Below are 23,068 nucleotides of genomic sequence, written 5' to 3'. Positions count from 1 at the left end.
TTTGCCAGGCACTAGTATAGCCTCACAGAGACAGCTATATCAGTGTCCTTTCAGCAAGTTCTTGCTCGCATATGCAATAGTGTCTGCGTTTGGTGGCTGATTATGGGATGGACCCCCGGGTAGGGCAGTCTCTGGATGGTCCATCCTTTCGTCTTAGCTCCAAACTTTGTCTCTGCCACTTCTTTCATGGGTATTTTATTTCCTATTTTGGGGAGGAATGAAGTATCCACGTGTTGGTCTTCCTTCTTCTTGATTTCCTTGTGTTTTGGAGATTGTGCCTTGGGTATTCTAGGTTTCTGGAGCTTGTACTTTCATATCCAGGAAATATCTACAAATATAATATCAACAATATTTTCCAAAATGTTTTCTGCTGAGTGTTAAAAAATTAGCTCTTTAGATCTTTGATCCACTGTTAGTTGGTTTTATATATGGTATAACATGATGGTCAGATTTGCTTCTTTGCATGTGTGCTCATGGTATTTTCCTCTTTAGCGTTGTCATTACCTTTCCCTTTGAATGTCTTCAGGAGTAGGAACAATTATGGCAAATCCTAAAGTTTAAAGAAGGAACTCATGAGTGGCATGTAACTGATCCAATGGCAATTCATACTTCTAAAGGAAACTTGTTTTAGTCAAAGACCATTTTCAAAAAGTATGTGTGTCTGTGTGCATGTCTGGGTCTCTCTCTCTCTCTCTCTCTCTCTCTGTGTGTGTGTGTGTGTGTGTGCCTATGTGTGTCTGTAGTCTATATCTCTCTGTGTCTCTGTGTGTATGAATCTTTCTGTATGTATCTCTGTGTGCATGTGTGTGTGTTTTAACTTCTTTCAGTTTGTAAGCCAATTCTCTGTACATCACATAAAATGCTAGCTTATAAGACAATTCTCTGTACAGTACAGAAAATGCCAGCTCATTCATCTCTGGGCATTTTAATTTGCTGTTCAGTTCTTGGATTAACAGTGGAGGAAAGTATAGGTCAAAGGTCTTGGGGAATCATGCTTAAGCTCAGAATTCCCTGCTCAATGTGGGCAGCAGATCTGGGCTCATGTTCTAGTTCTGGTAAAGTGGTGAGATGTGGGGCTACATTTGTCTCTCAGTCCCCAACCTATAAAGAAGAATGATTAGAATCTCCTTCACTTAAACCTTTTCTATCTCTTTGCCATCTTTTCCCAAGTAATTATGAGGTTATATAGGAGTTTTAAGTACTAAGAGTAGTCTATTCATAGTGTGACTTCCTTAAACTATGATGTAGATATACATTTTATTAAGCATCTGACTCTTGTTGTTTTACCTCCCACTTTTAGAGAGATGGGACCATGTCGCTACTACAACTAGAAGGCCAGGAACAACTAGAGCACCATCAAATCCTATGGGTAAGGCAAGTTCTCTGAGTAGAAAAGGAAGGAAAGATTTTCTATATCAGCTTGTGGATATCCTACTGTGTTAATTAAACACCAGAGTCAATTGGGAAAGGAAGGTCTTATTTGGCTTATGCTTCCACATCACTGTTCATCACTGTGGGAATCTGAAGGTAGGAGCTGATGCAGAGGCCATGAAGGGGAACTGCTTACTGGCTTGCTCAGCTTGCTTCCTTATAGAACCCAAGACCACCAGCCTAGGGATGGCACCACCTACAGTAGGCTGGGACCTTCCCCAATGATCGATAATTGAGAAAATGCCTAACAGCCTGAGCATTTTCTCAAATGGGGTCCTATCCTTTTAGATGACGCTAGCTTGAGTTGACATAAAAACTAGTCAGCACAATGGTGATTGTTTCTTTTGCTCTGTGGTCCCCGAACTAGATGGGTTTAACTTGGAAGATGCCTTGGATGATCGAAATGACCTAGATGGCCCCAAAAAGCCAAGTGCAGGAGAAGCGGGAGGTAAGTTCTAGATCCGTGACATCACAGGCCAGTGCTATAGTTCCTGGTGGGGTCTGTCCTGTTCCCTGTAATAGAATTCTGAGCCATCCAGAATACTGTAGATCCAGGCCACTTCAAGCTGTAGGAGAGCCCTACAATAGTAATACTGATATATTTTGATCTTGGGATTCTCCAAATTATTGGGAATCTCAATAATTTTTCTCTATGTGAATCATAACCATCTGAGTTTAACATCTGTATATATATATATTTAAAAATTCATTATTATTAGTGTAAAATAATTAATACTAAACTAATAATATTAACATAAATAGCACATTGTATGAGAAATTTTTGTGACAAGATAAAAACATTTTAGTGAGAGAGTGGCATTATTTTACATTTCTTAGACATTTCTAGAATATCAGTCTTCCTAGGAGATACCTAGAATTTCATATTGAGATATGTAGCTTGAAAGCTGTCCTCTGACCTACACATGTGTATTGTGGCATATGCATTCCTGCATACACACACACACACTTAAATACCATTACATTTAAAAGGGTTTTAAAACAGGCAGGTGGCATGGGGTGGTCTACATTCACGTAGAGACAGGGGGTGGGGAGGAGTATGGGATGTGGAAGAGTTGGAGGGTGGACAGGGGGAGGATAAAATATGGAGTGTAAAAAATTAATTAAAAAATATTTAAAAAAAAACCAAAAAATCCAAACATATGAATGAAAAATACATTTTAAAAAATGTTCAGTAATCTTACCTCACTCAGTTCCCCTTTACTTCCTTTTCTGGTTGCCCTGACCACATGAGTAGAGGAAGAATTCATTCAGCTTATCATTTCAGAAGTGATGGGGCCCTGATATGACTCAGCTGCTCACATTCTACCCACACCAGGAAGCACAGAGACAGAGACAGGAAGTGGGCTAGTGAAACTCAAATGTCACCTTCCAGTGACATATTTCCAAAAAGCATGGCTCAAGTGTCCCAATGCATGAGGGTCATTTTGGATTTGAACTACAACACCCATTCAATGGACTTGTGTCCATTTGTTGTTTTGTAACATTGCATGTTAGTTGTTTGGAAAACTGTTCCCTTAAGGTTTATCAAACTTCAGTATAATGCCACACACTATAAAAAACAAAACAAAACAACCCAAAATCTAATTTGCTGCTAATACCATCAATACTACTGGCAAAAGTATTTTTTCTTCGAGACAGGGTTTCTCTGTGTATCTTTCCCTTTAGCTATAGAGGCAGTGAGTGGCTCTTTTAAGAGCAGTGAGAGAAAGAGAAGAGACTTTAATGTCCAGTGTCTGAGCTCAGGCATGCCCCAAACTAGCTTCGAAAGAGTTCACTTGGCTGATTCAGGCCCTTAATTACTTTGACAAAATCCCTTTATCTTTGGCATATAATGAACTTAATCTCTAGGATCATATTCATTCTCTCTGTGACCACACAAACACTCAAGGTGATTGGAGGTTCAACAGAACACATATACTGGCAGTGGGCAGTCTGAGGGGCCAGTTAGAATTTTGCCTACTACCATCATCCCTTTTCATCTTCCTCCTCCTCCTTCCATTCCTCCTCCTTCTTCCTGCATCTCTCCTTAGTTTGGACATAAGGCCTGGTTCTCAGGGTCTTCTATCTGTTGTACCCCTGAACCAGACTCCCGGTACCATGAAGAATACCCATGTGTTATGGACAACATTTATTAATCCAAGTATTTGCTGCAAAGATTTTTTTTTTTTTGGCCAGTGAAATGTATGGGGTTTCTTTCATAGGTTGGTCAGACAAGGATCTTGAAGACATCGTGGAAGGCGGGGGATACAAACCTGACAAGAATAAAGGTAGGAGTATTGCTTTGTCTGATAACAGACAAATTTTCCTTAAAATGTCGACCATTTGGCCTTCAGGTAAAACATGCCATTCTTAGCCTCTGGAAAATCAGGGTTAGTCATTTGCACTTGTAAGGTGGAGTGGGCTCTCATTCCTGTGGGTGGGAGCTCATTTGTAAGCCATCCTGGAGAAGCTGTCCATTTGCCCTGTTGTCCTTTAAACCATGAGCTAGTGTCCCCACCACCTGGGTGCACCTTATAAGGCAGCAGCAAGGACAGTGGCCTGTAGTAGGACAGTCACAGGGAGCATCATAGTATCAAGGAGACAACCCATTCTGCTTGGAGAGCCAGTTTTCTATGCAGTGTGAGGGTTGCCATGTTAAGTAAACATGGGAAACATTTTAAAGAAGCCCCTAGCAAATCAGATCTTTACAAAATATCTTTGGATTCTATTTCCCCTTCTCAGGAAAATTCATGCTTCCTTCCTAGTAGACTAGAGGCAGTGGAAACTGTCCTTGGGATGTGCTGTATGAGAGAAGAATCTATGTTCAATTAAAAAAGACAAAAAAAAAAATCCCACATCCTTCCTCACTAGGCCCTAGCCCAGAGCACTGTTTATCAGCCAATAGAATTCATTCTTACTGTAAAGATCACAGAATTTGCAACAGAATTTCAATGTAGCCATTCCTGAAGTTTGGCTGTGTCTAAATGTGTAAGAAAACTAAACTACGGGATCAGACGCTCTAACAGTTTTGATCTAGTCTGACTGACAAAACAAAACACAAAACAAAAACAACCAAACAACCAAAAGATGAAAAGACCATTGTATTAAAAAAATTAATTTAGTACTGGTAAGAGTTTTAAAATGGTTCAGGAAAACTCTTCATCAAGCTTCTCCCAGGGAGTCTCTATTGCAGAACCATAGTAGGTGGTCCTAAATATGAAATTGATAACTGTACAATAAAGTTACCTATTGACATTATGGAAATTGTGTCACATCTCATCTTACATGAACTACTGTGTGTGTGTGTGTGTGTGTGTGTGTGTGTGTGTGTGTGTGATTATCACATGTGTAGATTTCAGTAGCCATTCCACAACCAAGGAGAGATTCTCATAAAATCTCTTCTGCATGCTGCCTTTGAATAGTCATGTCCTTCCTAAGCCACATTTGTAGTCCCCCCATAGATATATTTGTCAATTGGATCTTAAGCATGGGGTGAGAAGCCTGAGTCTTGTGGTGTGGCAAAACAAGTTCCTCTTGGAACATGCTATAAGTGTGACCTCTAACAAGATGTTGGAATGATAAATTGTGGTGTTTGAAACCCTTTGTTTATTATTCCTTGTTGTGATGGAAAAATTAAAGCAGGGTCTGAAGAATTCAAGTTGTGAGTGTGTCAAGACCCCTCTCCCCAAGTCCTGGCTGAAGTCTAGCATTTGCTTCATTCTTGCAAGCACTGTGCCTTTCATATAGGAATAGTGTTCTCTGTTACTTAAAATGTACCATAGTCACATTTGTCCCCAGAAACACCTTTCCAGATGGTGTCATCTCTAGGAAAAAGCCCTAAAAGCCTCTAAATGAAACTTCCAGGTGTCAGGAGAACATGGAGCATTTAAAGGGCAAACGCAGCAAATGAGCCAATTACTCCTGGGTGACAATTGGTATTTCCACATGGGGAGAGGAGGGCAGTAGTTATGTCTGTAAGCATACACAGGAACGAAAGCCTGAATGACAGGCCAGGGGCTTTTCTTCATTAAATGTACTTGTTTTAGCAAGGAAGAAGTGTTAGGAAATTCTTTAATTAGGCTCATATTGGAGCTTGTCTTGTAAAGAATAATCAATTGTTGGCTTCAGTTATTCCCTCCATCACCATAGGTGTCAGGAAAGAAGATCAAAGGGTGAAACAGGACCATGGGTGAGATTCACAGACACTGTCCCTTCTACAAAAACAAGCTCATGATGGGGAGCGAAGGGAGAACATCACATTTCCGTAAATTATAAACTCAATTAGTGCACTTCTCCAACTCAAGTCTTTATGACATAGCTTCAGTTGTTCTGGAGTGGATTTCTGAAGTAATATATTATCCATTTTGTATTTTTTCCTCAAGACAACATTTTTGACAGACTGTGTTTGGCTCAAAATGAGTTTGTAACTCAGTCTTCTAACATCTCTTGAAGTGAGTAGCTTGTAAACCCATTCTTCCTCTTTCCTTGGCCTTCCATTTTTCCAATGGTCTCATTCTTTTTCTAGTACAGATGAAATAACGTCCAAAGAGGTTTCTTTGGAGTTGTTTCCACAATATTTCTGGCTTTAACATGGGGAAATACATGTCAGATGGTCTTACTGTTCCATAGTGTAGAGACACATCAGACACCCACAGTCCCTCCAACACACCAGGGAGTGCAGCATGAACATAGGGGGTTTTGCTGAGCTATTCTTAATGTATATCATAGGGTATTTTAATATAGATAACATGCTAGTCTAGATAATAGGCTAGTCTAACTTTTGTGGTAGGAAATGGACAAACATGGCCATGAGACTTTTTGCAACAGCAAGAATACATTCCCTGCTTGTTAGCTCAGATTTTATGTTTTGACATAGTTTTTCTGTTTGGCTTTATTTAGTAATTGTAAGTCATTTGCAGCAATATCTTTCCCCCTTTTGTTTAGTTTTTTTTTCTTAACAGGGTTTTATTTTATGGCCCCCACTTGCCTGGATGTCACAAGCTTCTTGCCTTAGCCTTCCAGGTTCAAGGGTAGCACCACCATGCATAGCTTTATTTATTGACTTTAAAAAATATGTACTTTTCTTGCTACTTTTTTGAGATAATAAAAGCACATTTTAAAAATACTTAAAAGCTCTTGCTGTGTCTTGCTGGAAGTCTGGGACACTCACAATGTCCTTAAGCACTTGAATACCTCCGCAACAGTTGTAGACATAATCACTCTACTGTTCTATGATTCTCTGTGTCCTTGACAACCGGATGCGTCAGGCACTCACTGTGAGCCATGAGCTGGGCTACCGTCAGAGAAGGGCAAACACAGGCCTTGTGTCCCTGTCTCTCCTGGTAAGTGGCTCTGTAGGACTCAAGGCTGACGTCTATTTGTGCATTGTTGTCTTTGTATTTTAGATGCTGAAAGTCTGACACCTCTGTTGACAACAGAGCTTATTCACAATGTCTTAATCCATTCTCTTTCACTATAATAGTATGTCCAAGGCAGAGTAATTAATGAAGGAAAGAAGTTTATTTACCTCACAGTTCTGGGAGCTAGAAGACCAAGATTGGTGGCTACATCTGGTGAGGACCTTATATTGCATCCTAACGTAGCAGAAGAGCAAAAGGGCAAATGGGCACAGACCTATAAGACAAAACACAAGGGCAGGCTCTCTTTGTAACAGCCTGTTCTTGTGGCAACTAAGCCAATGCCAGGACAAAAGCATTATACTGCCACAGTGGCAATTAACTTTCACCGCAAGTTTCCATGGGGACAAGATTTATTCAAACCACTGAGCACAACTTCCCTACTGAAGTAATTCCTCTTATTCTACAGGGTCCATCCAAGTAAAGGTGGTTGCTATAGCTACAAGGTCTCTCTAACTATGGGGCCTGCTATAGCAGTGCTTACTATCATTGTAGTGGTACTCTCTATAGCAATGACAGTCACTGCAGTTACAGTCAGGGTCCCTAAAACTTAGTGTGTGAATAGGTGTGTATTCTGAAATCAAATTACAGTTTAATATATACCATAGAAGGAAAATGTGGGCTGTCTTCAAACTCAGGGCAGCTCTCTTGCCTGAGCCTCACAGGAAGCTTGACTGTATGCTAAATTTACATGTATGTGTTCCCATACCCACATATGCTATCCTTTTAAAAACCAATGTCTATTCAATAATACTTATTTTCTCTGTTATGTAGATTATTTTTAAATATAACAGTGACACTTGTTTTATCCTGTCTCCTATTTTGTGTAGTGCTTCCTCTAGCTTGTCAACTATACCTAGTGTTTTGAAAACCATCAGGCCAAATATGAAAAGCCACAGTTGTTTCTGTCAGATCAATTCCTAGCACTACAATTACTGAGCCACAAGTTGCATACATCTTTAAAAATGTGACTCTAAGTGTCATTACCAAGTGATTTCCCATTGAGGTGGCACCAACTTCCGTTTCCCCTGCTAGGAAGTAAGCAGGTATCCATTTTTCCCAATACTAACCTCAATCCAGCAAGCATTATAGTTTTATAATCTTGACAAATTTAATCAGAACAAGGCATTTGTCCTGGTCATATTTTCATTTCCTTGAATCTATGTGTTTTTAGAAAGTCAATATATATTGTGATCTCATGTTCATGTCCTTGACCCAGTTTATCCTCCTTGTTTTGTACCAATTTATTTTACATTGGTGAGCCCTTTTCCATATATTACCAAACATTTTACTTAGTTATTTACCAGTTGATAGACCACTGGACCAATGATCATAATGAAGTACGTTGCTATGAACATCCGTATACAAGTACATAGAAGAGTTTACATAGGCATAGTTTTTAACTGTCTTGAGTACATCTGGCCATTGGCATCTGCTCAGCATCAGCTAGGGCCTCTGTGCTGGATCAAGATGTGGTAGGGAGGATCAGTTGTAAGACAGAGTAAATATGCTGGCTTGTGTCTCTCTTCCTCTTCTGATAAAACCCCAGAGGTCAGTCTGAGAGTTCCATCCCCATGACCTCATTTAATCATAATTATCTCCCAAAGGCTTCACTTTCAACATGGACACAGGACTCTAAGGATCAAGTTTCCTGCACATGTGAATTCTGAGGAATACATTCAAGCCATAGTGATCTAGAAGTAATATGTCATAACTTTATGTTTCATGTTTTCAGGAACTACTAAGCTTTTCAACAGAGGCTGGGCTATTTCTTACCCCTGCTAGCAATGGATGAGGGTTATAGTTTCTTCACATTCTTGTTAGATTCTTTCCTTCTTTTCCTCTCCTTCCCCTCTTACAGTGTGGGGATATGTTGGCATTCTGAGCTTCATTTGCATTTGTCTGCTGATTAAGTTAGCCCTTTCTCAGATACATATTTGCCAGTATCTCGTGAGTTATCATTCCACTTTTGTTTATTGTTTGTTTGTTTTGAGGCAGGACCTTACACTGTAGCCCACTCTGGCTTCTGGCTCTTTACTAGGTGTACATTGCACCCAACAGAACTTTGACGTCATGGGTGTATACTGGCTCTCCCCATTTTTCTCCCCATCTCACTCTTTGGTTTTGCTTTTGAGACTATCTCATCATGTAGCCAAGGGTGGTCTGGAACTCACATCTCTTCTGTTTTAGCCCACTCTGGGCAGGAATTTATGTGTGTGCTACCACATCCAATTCATTGCATTGATACATAGTGTTCTTTGACAAAATTCAGGTCTGTCTCTTTCTTTGGCTCTCTTGTTCTCTCACTTGCTTATGCTTTTACTATTGAAGCTCTTATTTAGATAGAATCTTTTTCTACTGTGCATTTCTGGCTCTATAATCATATCTACCCAGTGCTCCTAAGATACTATAAATACTGTTCTGAAATGTCTTATGGGCATATGATTTTATCCATTTCATTTTTATTGAAAATTCAGGTTCATGGACTGTACTGAGTTGTTTAATACAAGTTGCTTCTGTCACTTGTTCTGATACTCACTTTTGCACACTGCATTTTGTAGAATAGCCTGGTTCAGCCTATACTGAGAGAAAAATGAGTGGAGCTCAGAAGCCAAAGAAGGATGAAGGTTGTGATTTTGTTCTAATTGCAATGATAGACCCATGTAGCTCACTTTGGTTCAGGTTCATATGACTGGGTGGACAAAAGGATTTAAGCTGAGTAGTATGTGTGTGTGTGTGCTCGAGTTCAAGCACATGTACCCACATGTACCCTTTACCCTTATTAGTGATCACTTCCAGAAAAGAAGAGGGAATTGGTGACAGGCTAGTACCGGTCACAACTTACTGCTGAAATGTCAATGCTAAATGCTGGTGCTCAGCTAGGTGTGGCAAGGCAATACATGCTTGTAAATCTCTCACTCTAGAGGCTGACACAGGAAGATTTTGAGTTTCAGGTGGGCCTTGGCTACATCCCCTGCCTCAAAACCAAACCAAACCAAACCAAACTAAACCAAAACTGCTGCTGTTCTTTTTATATTTTTATTTAACTGTTTAATTATCTATGTGTTTGGGTATTTTGTCTGTATGTATGTCCATGGACCACTTGTATGCCTGGTGCCCAGGAAGCTAGAAGAGATGTTGGATCCACTGGAACTGGAGTGACATGATTGCAAACCAACTGTGGGTGCTGAAAATTGAACCTAGGTCCTCTGAAAGAGTACCCAGTTCTCTTAAACTCCTCTTTTAGTAAATACTAAATTAGAGGTTTTTATAAAATACTTAACTGGAAGATTCAGCTCCACATAGTAACATAACAAACTTCATTTTCTCTCTGAAGACTTCAAAAATAGATGATTTTGGGGGGTAGTTTTAAGCTCATAGCAAAAATGAAGAGGACCGAGTTCTCACATCCCACTTGTTCATTCCCACACTGTCCTCACTATAGTGAAATATTTCTATACTTTAAAACCTCAACTCTTTGCTTGGGGAAGGGCACATCAGTGCTTGTGTCTTCCCACATTCTAGAGGAGTCTCTCCTAAGAGAGCCCCCTCCAACCAATTCTGCCAGTGAGTGTTAGATACCAGGAAGAGGGTGGTATAAAAGCAATAAACTCAGGGCCAGTTAGCATTCTGGGGTGGGCCTTGCTGTTTCTCATGAAGTTTCTCTCCAGGAATTGGGGAATGGGTTCAGGGGTGGCTGCTCTGGAGAAGTGTGTGTGTGTGTTTTAACCCTATAGTTTAGCCACGTGGTGATAGTGTATCACCATAACTGGATAAAACATTCTGTCACAATGATCTCTCTCCTCTGACCCTTATAGGCAGGGCTAACATCTTTCCTGCATCCATCCTCCCCAACCTCTGTTAGCATTAACTGGTTTTGCTATGATGTTTAAGAACTTTGTAAATGTGAAAATATTAGATATGGTTTTTGCATGTTTGCACTTGTCTGTGCTCCAACTCGTTTGGCATAGATGTGTAGGAAGTGCTTGGTGTAATTTGCAGTCAGATTTAACTGCTTTTTGCTCATCTCTCAGATAAGAGCCTTGGCTCCCACCCTAAGCACAGCTGCCCCTAGTGATAGGAAGAATTAAACCTGAAGCCAGAGCCTAGAGAATATTGTGTGTGACAAGGGCTCAGTGTATGAAAGTAACCATTTCAATAGGCTTTCTGGAGTCCAAGCCTGCTGCTCCTGGGGTCATAGGTCATAGGGGTCATAGCAGACACTAAGTGCTTTTGTCCTTTCTCCAGGTGGTGGTGGTGGTGGTTATGGCAGCAACGATGACCCTGGATCTGGTGGGTATCTGTGGTTCAAAGTTTCTGTTGGAATCACAAGAAAACAATGCTGCCCCACTCTGATCTTAGAGCTGCTCTTCCCTGCCCTTCCCAAAATGTTTCTATTAGTAATCTTTCCGTCACCATAAAGTACTAAAGATATAGAATTTAAAAGAAGATAAAACTTAGGTTGTGTCTTAGTCAGGGTTTCTATTCCTGCACAAACATCATGACTAAGAAGCAAGTTGGGGAGGAAAGGGTTTATTCAGCTTACATTTCCATACTGCTGTTGATCACCAAAGGATGTCAGGACTGGAACTCAAGCAGGTCAGAAAGCAGGAGCTGATGCAGAGGTCATGGAGGGATGTTCTTTACTGGCTTGCTTCCCCTGGCTTGCTCAGCTTGCTCTCTTATAGAACCAAAGACTACCAGCCCAGGGATGGCACCACCCACAATGGGCCCTCCCCTTTTGATCATTAATTGAGAAAATGCCTTACAGCTGGATCTCATGGAGGTACCTCCCCAACTGAAGCTCCTTTCTCTGTGATAACTCCAGCTGTGTCAAGTTAACACACAAAACCGGCCAGTACAGGTTGCTCTTGATTTTGGAAGTTCCTGTGCATGGCTACTTGACCCTGCTGCCTTTGTCCCTCTGGAGAGGTGGGTCATCATGGCCAACACTGATGTTGCAAAGCCTGCTCACCTCAGCGGTTCCTAGAAATAAATACTGCCTATATAACAATTCCTGAAATCCATTCCACTGCAATCACATCCCTTGTTGAGGATAGAGACCTCATGATCCAATTACTTCTTAAAGGCCCTACTGGTCCCTACTGCTGTATAAGGGGGAGTATTCAACTCCTAAGGTGTTTTTTTGTTTGTTTGTTTGTTTTTGTTTTTTTTTTTGCGGGGGAGGGGGAGATAATCGTTCACATCCAAACCACCATAGTTATCAATAATATCATGAGGCAAATAGCAGAGAGGAGTAGCCATTGAGTGGAAGTACCATGAAGATCTCCGCCCTGGGACAGTTGACCCATGTCATTATGATGCTTTGGGTATCTATGGCATAGCTCGCTCTTCCACATGGACTTGATGGTTATAGACATCTAAGCCAGCATAACTTGGGGCTAACAGAACAGCAGAATCCTGGAGTTGGTGGCCTTTCTCTTCAGCTCCATCCATTCTTCCATGTCCAGGCATATCGACAGAAACTGGCACCATTGCAGGTGTGGCCAGTGCCCTTGCTATGGCCTTGATTGGAGCTGTATCCAGCTACATCTCCTACCAGCAGAAGAAGTTTTGCTTCAGCATTCAGCGTAAGTACACATCTGAGCAGGGGAAGGGGCTCAGGCAAGTTCTCATCCCTTCCCCAGGCTACTCAAAACCAGTAGGTTTCCTACTAGGTATACTTTTACATCCTTAGGGGCAAATTTAGGACAAACTAAAGATGATCCTGCTTTGGAAGGGCACCTGGGGTCATACTATGTGATCCTGATTTTATGGGCATCTCAGCTAGAAGAGGCCATACTTCTGTTGGGACAAAGCTCAATGAGCACTGTGCTGTTTTATTTCCCTAGAACGGGCAGAACTCTGATAAATCCTGCAGGCCTCAGACCTCAACCAAGGGGGATGTTGGGTCTTCAGAGGCCCAGTGCCACCAGCCCCTTTTACTGCCAACCAGAGTACTATGGCCTCCAAGAGTCTCTTTGACATGGCAGTGAGCGTCTTTGGGCCCCTTATGATTCTGGCAGTGCCCCTTTCTGATCTTGATTTCTTGATATGTCAGTATGTGGGTGTCCTCTGCTCCTCCTCCAGTCAGATCATTTAAACTGTATGAACTCGTAAGTTATTTTAAGGAGTAGTGATGAAAGAGAAGTCATGGAGTGATTTTTCATTACCGCCCTCTATGTGCTGGAATTCTAGGAAACAGATGGCTTTTCTTGTGGGCTGTAGCCACCAGTGGGACACCTGTGGGTAAATCAAATAGTTACTGAGGGTTTCCAGTCTTAGAAGCCTATTGAGACATTGTGGGAGCAAGCCTGTGAGGATGAATCTGTTGGTTTTAGTACCACAGCACCAATATGGCATTGCTTAAGTGGAATGGCTTTAGTTCAGGGCTGACAAGTTTTACTTCTAGGGAGAGGACATGACTCAGCCATATTTGGCTCTTGTAACCTTCCTCAGATTCTTTGATTTTATGGTAAGCCTAGGGCCATCTCCTTCTGTTTCTTCATGTCCTGGTTATGAGCCTCTGCTCGTTGTAGCACCTGGACCTGAGACTCCCAGAAAATTAACCTGGATTCTGGTGTGCTTTGAGTGTAAGCATTACAACTGTTTCTTCATCTGACCATCTTATTGCCTTTGTCTTTTGCTCTTCTAGAACATTCTTCATCAAGGATACTCACATGCACATAATCCACAAGTTTGGTGGTAGGGTGGTTAGGAACAAGGAAATATTGGGAATGAAGTCTAGAATTTTCTTACCTCTGTCTGCTCCCCTCAACTATAAAACAAAAAGACTTTCTAAATGATGAAAAATGTGGTTTCTCCACCCACTGATGGCTTACATTGGGCCAAGGATGACCCTGGACCTGGAAGAATATTTGGAGGGAGACTTGTTTTGGACACATTGATCAAGGGGCCCAGGTTGTACATGGTGTTGGGAAACAGCTCTATCTGTCACTCTCCTAGGCTGTGTTTGGAACAAGGAGATGAGAAGATAGTTATACTTCCCACCTTCTCCAGCCCCATTCTTGGTGCCTTTGAAGACTGGGGAGTTTCTGTCCCAGATGCCTGGCAGCTCTTCTCCTGTCCTCTCCCCCAGCAGGCAGGTGGCCACCCTCGGGGCTGCAGTCTTTATGTAATCTGATCAGGGAAGGGAATATGGTCCTGCTCTAAGGGTATTTGAGGGAGAACAACTCTGCTTCCTGCTGGCTAGAGGGGGAAGCAGAAGGTTGGATAAGTGTTCTCAAGATGGCCTTGTAAAAAGATAATTTAAAAAGGTTAAATTGGAAATTAACTAGGAGAAACTTACTACTCTGTATGACTGATCAAAGTCACTAATGCCATTTAGCAAGTACTTTTTGATACTTTTCAGCCAGTGTCCTGTGCAGTGATGCTTTTAGTGATGGGCATGCTCTTAGTGATGCTCTTAGTGATGGGCATGCCTTCAGAACAGCTAGAAGCCTGGTTCTGTCTTCACATTGCTGGAAGGCTAGCTTGGCTGGAAGCAGGATCCCAGGGTCATTTGTGCCATGGTTTTCCCGTTTTTGCTCTTCATATGTGGTTAGGGAAGCCAGTCTAGATGTGGGCATTAATAATGAGAGGGTCGTGAGCCCTTCAGACCAAAGTCTCTCCGTTCCTCAGTGTGGGAGCAACCAGGCTATCACAGAAAGCTTCATTAGTGAACACTGTCCAAGGCTCTGTGGTTTCCATGACAGAGAACTTCTGTGATTTCAAACAACTGAAATTTGTTTTCTGAGTCAGAATTCTGGCACACACCTGAAACCCCAGCATTAGTAAGGCTGAGGCAAGAGGTTTGCTGTGTGATTCCCATGGCAGTTTGTGCTACAGTGTGGGTTCCAAGTCAGCCTGGGCTATAATGTGAGGCTTTGTCTTACAAACAGGAACCTGTAGGATCACATTCACTGCAGAGACCCCATCTTCCAGGTTTCAGGAAATCCAGGTGTTCCTTGGTGTGCAACTACATTACTTTAATGCTGTCTCCAAGTTAAATTCTGAATAGTCATGTTGAGATCCTTAATAGTGTCAGCAAAGATCCTTCTCCTAAATAAGGTAACATTTACAGATTAAATGAATGAGGTGACAGAGTGTCGATAGGGATGGGAAACCTAGCAGAGCTTCAGTTAGAGTCACAGTGTCACAGGAAGGAGGGAGACTGGGAGAGTCTGGGTACAGCCCTCATCTAGCCCACTTGCTTTGTTAGACATGGCAGTTATGACAGCTCACAAGTTGAACAAGCTGGCTAGGCAGGTTGAGTCACTTATACAGGGCTTGGAGCTTGGACTTCACTGTCTCCTACTCCTGTGCCTGTCCCCCACACTAGAGGTCTGTGAGCCCTGCAGTGCCCCCTCTCCATGAGTCACAAGCATGCTTCCCTCTTACTATTGCCTGTCCACTAGTAGGCCTTTCCTACCTCCCTGACTTTGTCTCTCTTACACTTTGCACCTTCTCCAGGGAGACCTGTTTAAAAATACCTGGACTTCCCCAGGTTCCCTGATGACTACAAGGTCACAGGCCCTGAATTGAACATGGCTTTCAAAGCCCTAGCCATTTGGCTTCTCCATAGTCATTTTCCTTTCCCATATGCTCTGCCTTCTTCAGGTACAGCCATTGCTGTTTCTTCTCTGCCTTGCTCCTCTCTCCTCTTATTGTTCAGGTAGCAGTGTCTTCTTTCAAGGAGCCTTCTCTCTGGCTAGTCTCCCAGCCATACTTCATTGTGCTGCCACAGCGCCCCCTGCTGACCTCGTTCCAGTCTGGATTAGCCTGCAGTTTCCTTGTCTGTGGCTAGACACCAAGCTCACACCTGTCTGGATTTCCAATCTGTACAGCAATATGACTGCCACTTGCACTGTGCTGATCCACAATCAGGAAGGATCCCAAGGGTGTTCATGTGGGTGGCTAACTTTATAAGAAGCAGGGTGTTTGCTTGTAATCTCCACCGTCAGGCTGGCTTGCTGATCAGAGGCAACTATGGCCTTCAGTGATTGGCAATCAAGAAAGTCATATGGAAAGCCCCAAGGAGGTGACAGGTGGCTGCTTGGAGGACCTGCCATCACCTCTTTGGCCTCCTGCCTCTGCTGCTACCAAAGGGGTTTTCACTTTGGGAACACTCGGTTTCCCTGCCTGCCCTCAGTGCCAAGTGTCAGTGAATCTCCTAAAATACTCGATAGGTTTGTTGCCTGGAACTAAATTCTTACTCCAGGCTTCTAAGCTTCCTGTCTTGCTTTCAGATGCAGCAGAAGGTCCAGGTAACAATGTGCTTTAATTAACTCCTGTTTCTTGTGCTTTGACCCTGGACCCCTCATTATCCCTCCCTGCTAGCTACATCTCCTCTCTCCCTGGTATCCACCAACTTGCCTGTGACCATATCATTAAGAGCTTTTTCTGATATGTTGTGAGGGTGCCACATGCCATATTATCTACTCCCAGGTCCAACCAAGATGGCTGGAGTTATGGATGTCCATAGGAGTGGGAGGGGAACACTCAGATATCCATGGGTGAACACCTCCCAGAAGCATGGAAGGAAAAGGGCTATCTCCTGCTCACCAAGTAGGAATAAGGACCTAGTCTGGAGGCCCAGGGCACATCTCCCAGCTCCTACCCATTAGCACTGGGGCTGTCATCTGGCTGGCTTTGCATGGTAGTTAACTCCCCCTGCTGGAGAATACCACCTACATTTTCACAGGCCCATTTGACTTTCACCTTGAGCCCAACAGCTATCAGGTCAGGTAAAAGCCAGGAATATGATTTGTGTCCAGAAAATTGATAACTTAGCATCAGGACCCATTTTCCCTAGAGGCCTTCAGTTATTCAAAGAAGACACAGAAGACTGACTTTTAAGCAACCATTGGTGTGGGGCTGTTCCGAGTCCTTGATTGATGGCCTTTGGCTGAGTGAAGAAGATGCCTTATTGAATTGCTGCATAGCATTTGAGGATAGCATGAGGGTAGGGGTGGGGAGAATCCAGATCACACACTAGATCAGAACAGCTGTTTGTGGACCCTGGGCCCTCCAAGCACAGATGTGGGTAGCAGTTGTTCGTACAGCCTGGAGAAGTCTGTTGGCTTCCTTGTGTGTACAGATGCTCCTGGGAAGGCCATCTACTGGCATTTCCAGAGTGATCCCTGCACATCCACCCGCCCTTCCTAATGCTGCATCCATCAGTCACTCCCTCAGCTCTTGGCTCCCTCTCCACCTCCCTGACCTCTGGGACTCAGGTGGTCCTATGGATTGTCCAGAGCCCGGTTGTCCTTTTTACAGATGGGGTGTTGGGCCTTTGATGCATGATGCTGTTTGCAAGAATGGTGACAGAAGTCCTGGGCAATGTGTTCCTTGGTGGTTAGTCTTTATCAAGAAGATGATAGGTGATCCAGAGCTGATCCTGGCAGCCTTTACTGTCATAGAGGACACAGTGAGCAGTTCTCAATTGGGAGGCTCCTTCATTTCATTGTGCGTCTTTTGCTTGGCTCTTGCTCTTTGCAGAGGGTCTCAATGCAGACTACGTGAAGGGGGAGAACCTGGAAGCTGTTGTGTGTGAGGAACCCCAAGGTAAGGACTTCTCACTCACTGTCCCTGATGAAGGGTTTCAATTCATTGTCCCCAGCCAGCACTGAATAGAATGAATTACGGTGGCCCAGAAGAATCTGCCTCTGGAATGTCCATCATAAAAACCTTCAGGGACCCAGGTCTGCCTGTAACCTGTGACTGATCAGACTGCCTCCCAGTTTGTTGAGAATGGGGACACTGTGCCATTGTGATGACTTCTGGGAGCTTCTGCTCAACCTCAACTATCGAATCACCTGAATGTGAGCCTGGAGTCCCTCAGCACTTTGCCAGCAGACCCACCTGCATCCTGGGCTTGCTCATCCAGGGTGGCAGGAAGTTTTGCTTCTAGACCTGTAGTCTGTTTTTAATTGTTGTCTGTTTGAGACAGGGTCTAAGGTATCCAAGGCTGGCCTCCAACTCACTATTGTAGCTGGGGGTACCCTTGAGTTCCTGATCCTCTGCTTCTACCTCCTGAGTGCTGGGATTACAGGTGTGAGTCCACATCTGTCTTTAGGCTTATTAGAAAATGGCCAAAACCAAGAAGACCTTTAAAACCTAGATGTTCTGTTACCTCCTCTCTGGTCATTGAGCACTTTTGGGGTTCAAGGACTAGCAGAAATTAGAGGCCGCATATGGTAAAGCCAAATGAGAGGGAGACATACCTGTGGCCCAGGAACGTTGATGGAGAGGCAGGGAGGTAAGCTTGCTCCCCTTCAGACAAGGAAGTGAGAAGAGACCATAGCTACAGGACCACAGCTGTGGAGACTGGGTGTTGAGGAAGGAGAACAAGGTCTCCAGGTCACTGTGATAGAAGTTATCTGATAGTATAGGACCAAATGCATGGAGATGATCCTGAATGCAAATGGAATCTAAAGGAGCAGAGTCTGTCACAATTTTAACACTGTAACCAACACTGCGTGAATACCCAAGGAATGTACTATTGGGACTGTTGTAGATCCAGTAATGTAGAAGTCTGGACAGAAGCATGTCCATGTTGTAGATGGAGAATGGAGGCAGAGCTCTTTTGTGCAGCCTCCCGGGCTTCTACCTTTGCTGCCCTTGGCCTACCCTGAACTTTGTACGTAGGGCCCATGGCAGTCCTACAGGGGACACTGAGGAGGCCTGGGATGTGCTGAACTGTTCACACAGCATAGATCTAAAGTTCTAACCGGGACTTGGGCAGAGTAGAGGTGAAACCCTCCTAACACATGTCTTCTCTTCTTAGTGACATACTCAAAACAAGAAACACAGTCTGCAGAACCCCCACCACCTGAGCCACCCCGGATTTGAGGCAGGTGCTTATGAAGGAAGCCACCGCTTGTGACCCAGCTCCGGATTTCATTTGCTAATCCTTTGCCCAAGTTTCTTCCCATGCCACTGGCTGCTTATTGTACTGAGTTTTCTGGACAAGCCTTAGGTGTTCATGAGTGTGGTTTCTGTGCCCTGTCCTGCAGACTGCGGTGACTGCTCTGCCATGGGTCCTCTAAAGAGGCTTGGTGCTGAGACTTGAGACCCAGATTCAGCAGATTACTAGCACCAGCGTTGAAAGTTTCTGGGTGATAGAGACAGCTGGATTCAGCCTTAGCATGGGAAAAGGAGGATGCCCAAGGTGGGGGTGGACCAGAGGATGGTTTGGGCAGCACTGCAGACCATTTCTGGTTAAGCAGTCTCTAGGTACTATGAAACCCTTTATCTACATGCTATAGTGGGTTGTTGTGGTGCTGAGCACTGAGAGCTGGGAGGAGTATGCTCAACTGGCATCTGGTGCATATGAAACCCATTTTAAGACAAATCAGACAGCAACAAGCTGCAACACACATACATGTACACACACACATACACACACCACGTGTGTGCACAAACACATAACACCTAGGCACTTTTAAAAAATTGATTGTTCTTCCAGACTTCATGTTTCATATTGTTCAGCTTCCAGAGAGCTTGTCCAGGTGAAGGCTCTTCAGTGATTTTAGTGCAAGCATGGTCTCACAATAGTCTTATCCCAAGATTAGGAATAAGGAACATGTGGGAGCTGTGACTTGCGGCTTGATTCCCATCAGATTGTGTAGGGATCTCCGGCTGGCCTGGTAACGGGTCTTGGAAGTCACACCTACAAATGAACTTTCTCCCAGGTCAGGGTAGGTGTTTACACTACCCTGTACATGATCTTATTTAAGTAGCAAGAGCTACAGATCCTGAGGATGAATGTGAAAACCAGATGCATGCTTGTTGTTTATTAGAAGTGGATGGGGAAGGGGGAAGGTAGGGGAAGGGGGAAGGGAGAAGGTAGGGGGAAAGGGGAAGGTAGGGGAAGGGTTGCTAGCTTAGCTGCCTCTGTAGTTGTGTAGCTGTCCTCCCTGTCTGCTCTGAAAAGGGCTCTGACCATGTTCATAACGGTAAATACAGGAAACCAAGGACCAGGGCCAGAGCTGACTGCTACCCCTAGTTTGGGCTGGATCTGCCTGCTTCCTGGATTGTTTCTTTGGCTCCAGTGAGCTTGATAGTGAACCCTGCAGGTAAAAGTTAAGCTAGTTTCCACCCCATATGAACTAATAGTTTGCCACGTCAAAAGGCACTTCTGAAAGCAGAATGTGTCACTGTGAAGGCAAGATCTACAGCTCCTCTGGACGACATGATTGGCCCCATATATCCCACAAGCTGTGAATTGGCTCCTTCACCTCTGCTGAGCTGGGAAGAGGCAACACCCATCTTAAGAAACTCCTGAACTCTTGTGCTGTCTAATGCATGCCTTGAGTGTGTTTGTTGTTTAAAAGACTATTCTTGGTGGAGGGCTGCTGGTGTCATATTTCCAGGCAGCCTGAACACCCACTCCTACTGTATATCTGTGGGCAATGAGATGCCCCCTTTGCTTGGCCTTTGGTCTCAGACAATCCAGGTCTGAGGATCCAATAGGGAAGCTGGAGTACTGGGGAAGTGACACCAAGATGGGGAAAAAAAAAAAAAAAAGCTCATGGCCTCAGGAAGCCCGCCTTATTCTTCAGGAAGTTAATTAGCAAAGGAGGCATCACTTGCAAGATGTGTCAGTTTCTAGAACCTCCTAACTTGCTGGTTGGATTGCTGTCAACTTTGTCAGGATTGTGCCTTACTGACACCAAGGACAATAGGAGATGATGGTGCCACCATTTGGCCAGTGCTGAGCTATAGGTGGCTTAAAGGAAGGATTTTAGTATTTCTGGTCTGTTGACATGTAGCTAGGGTACTCGCAGGAGGGTTGTCTACCTTTATGCTGAGGCCTGTCTGATGGCAAAGCCCTCAAACCCCACAGCCATGATGTAAAATAAATGCCCTCTTGTTAAACTGTTTTCTCAATATCACTGGTTCCAGTGAAAAAGAGCTCTAATTTGCTCTCCCTTAGCTACCTCGGTGCCTTCTGCATAAAGCCCTTCTGCATAAAACCCATCACTCAGCCCGCAGGCGCTAGCTAAGTGGCTGGACAGTCCTGGCCGGGCCATCGGCCTCCTGTTCATACAGTTTCATCCCAGGGGCCGGGCTCCTCCTTCCCACTGGCATTTTATACTTGGTGGGGCATTGTGGCCTGCAGAAGGCTTGGGACTGGTCCTGTAACTGTGTCCCCCCTGAAGGCTGAGTTGGCCANCTTGGGCTAGTCCCAGGTGATAGAAGGGAGAAACCAANTGAAGCAGAAGAGCCAATTGCCAAGATCAGATCTAGATCAGTGAAACTTGACAGGAAGAACTTTAAAAATGCCCAACATTCTCAAGTGGCTTGATGTAGGGGCTCCTACCCTGGTGTAGGGCAGGCCTACTGCCTCAGCCACTTGGGTTGTGGTTAGTACCAGTTCTCTGAGGAAGACATGCTGGAGACTGCCAGAATCCCTGTACATTGTTTTACATGCTTGTGTCCAAGTGTGAATTGTAAATGGTCTAGTGTTTGCATTAAACAAAGTGGAATCTAACAGCTCCTTATGTCCTGATGTGATCTGTTTTTTTCTACCATCTTTGTGATATAGTGCTGACCTCATTCCCCTTCTCCCCAGCTAAAGGTGTGTCTTGGGCAGGTTAGCATTTTTGCCATCATTCCTTCCACAAAGTGCCCGATCCCAGGCTTCTGCTAGTGGGCCTCCATAGTACAGGAACTGCAGCAGGACATGTCTGGTATACTTGGATGAGGAGAGGGAGGTTAGAGCAGAGCCTTCTTGCCACAGCGTCAAGTCCTTTAGTAGGAGCAGCATTGGCTCCACTACCCAGCTTTAGAATATACTGCTCAATCCTAAAAAGTGATCCAGTAATGAGTGTGCTTTCTACTGTGGGGGCACTATTATGGAAGGTATACTGGGAGACAGTCCAACCCTCTTATGCCTAATATCGGCCTTTCTTGCCAACACAGCCCTGATTTACATGAAGATGAGCAATGTCAGGCCCTTAAAGAATGGTTGGTTACACACAGGAGGTGGTGTAATTTCACACTAACTTTTAGAACCTTGAAAAAGTCCACAGTCCCAGAGCTAGTAAGGACTTGTATAAGGAAGACCCACTGCCTCTTGTTTCTCTGGGCCTTTCTCTGTCTTCAACATTTCTTCAAGGTTATGAACAAGGGGACTTGCAGATTTGAAAATCAGATCATCTACCTGTTCCAGCCCAAACACTCAAGACTCGCAACAAATTACTGACAACTTAATCAACTACTATTGGGCACTTTACATACATTAACTGTGGCAGGTACAGGGTAAGCATTCAACACATGGTACTTTCTTAGTACTCATTTTCCTCAGGGGTGAAAAACTACTGAAATGGTGAAAACACAGAGACAACAGAGACCAGGGAGCAAACATATTATCATTTTAATTGCATATTGGAATACAGTGCTTCAGATGAGGCAAATACAGTATTGTACTCGTTTAAAAACCTGAACCTTAAAGGGTTTACATTCTAGTACTTAAATAAAACATACATGAAAGAATTGTTTAGATAAGAAAACTATACTTCAAGTTGTTTTAGAAACAGTTCTGTGCTAGAAACATACAAAGGGAAAGACTGTTGTGCTTCTTTAAAATCCAGTGGACATTTTTAGGGGTGCTGCAGGCATGCAGCTGGGAGGCCATGGCTTGACCAGGAGCCAGAGCCACAGTTCACCAGCCATCTGTACCAGGCTAGTTGACCTCAACAAGCAGCCGTTCCCATGGCTTCTCTGGTTCTGTCAAAACATTATCCAGTCCACTCTATCTTCAATAGTTGAAGTGTTGCTGGGAAATTACATAGTATTTCTAGGGAAAAATTGGTAAATGTCCCCACTTTTAAAAAGTATATGAAGAAAAAATATTATAGTTCATGTTATTTTTTTTGGTATTGATTTTGAGACAGGGCTCCACAATATAGGCCAGCTGTCCCAGAACTCAATATGTAGCCAAAGCTGACCCTGAACTCACAGCTTCTCTTACCTCAGATATGGCAGTTTATCCATTTACAAATAAGGTTTTATATCTATGATGATCACAAATCAAAAGCTAATATCACTTAAACTATAGTTTAGAAACAAATCCCCAGATGATAAAAATGGAGAATTGATCATAACTTATAAAACTTCCTTGAGCCGGGCGTGGTGGCGCACGCCTTTAATCCCAGCACTCGGGAGGCAGAGGCAGGCGGATTTCTGAGTTCGAGGCCAGCCTGGTCTACAAA

The 23,068-nt window shown here is 43.7% G+C and overlaps 1 protein-coding gene across 4 annotated transcripts in view; it reads left to right on the top strand.

Annotated features, from left to right (window-relative positions):
- The window catches only part of Cd99l2 (CD99 molecule like 2), a 68,757-nt gene extending 49,090 nt beyond the window's left edge, over positions 1–19,667 (top strand). For 2 of the 4 annotated variants that reach the window (XM_029534397.1, XM_029534395.1), the window contains 8 exons: positions 1,301–1,369; positions 1,799–1,879; positions 3,654–3,719; positions 11,097–11,141; positions 12,320–12,439; positions 16,097–16,114; positions 17,349–17,414; positions 18,637–19,667. In XM_029534397.1, coding sequence (XP_029390257.1) covers positions 1,301–1,369; positions 1,799–1,879; positions 3,654–3,719; positions 11,097–11,141; positions 12,320–12,439; positions 16,097–16,114; positions 17,349–17,414; positions 18,637–18,701 — 530 coding nt within the window. In that variant the 3' untranslated portion in view covers positions 18,702–19,667. The remainder of the gene's footprint in view (positions 1–1,300; positions 1,370–1,798; positions 1,880–3,653; positions 3,720–11,096; positions 11,142–12,319; positions 12,440–16,096; positions 16,115–17,348; positions 17,415–18,636) is intronic. The other 2 variants (XM_029534398.1, XM_029534396.1) reach the window with 1 other exon arrangement.
- The last annotated feature ends 3,401 nt before the right edge of the window (positions 19,668–23,068 follow it).

Source organism: Mus pahari, chromosome X (genome assembly GCF_900095145.1).
Source record: "Mus pahari chromosome X, PAHARI_EIJ_v1.1, whole genome shotgun sequence".
Taxonomy (NCBI): domain Eukaryota; kingdom Metazoa; phylum Chordata; class Mammalia; order Rodentia; family Muridae; genus Mus; species Mus pahari.
The sequence above is the reverse complement of the archived record's forward strand: the minus strand, read 5'-3'. Positions and strand labels throughout refer to the sequence as shown.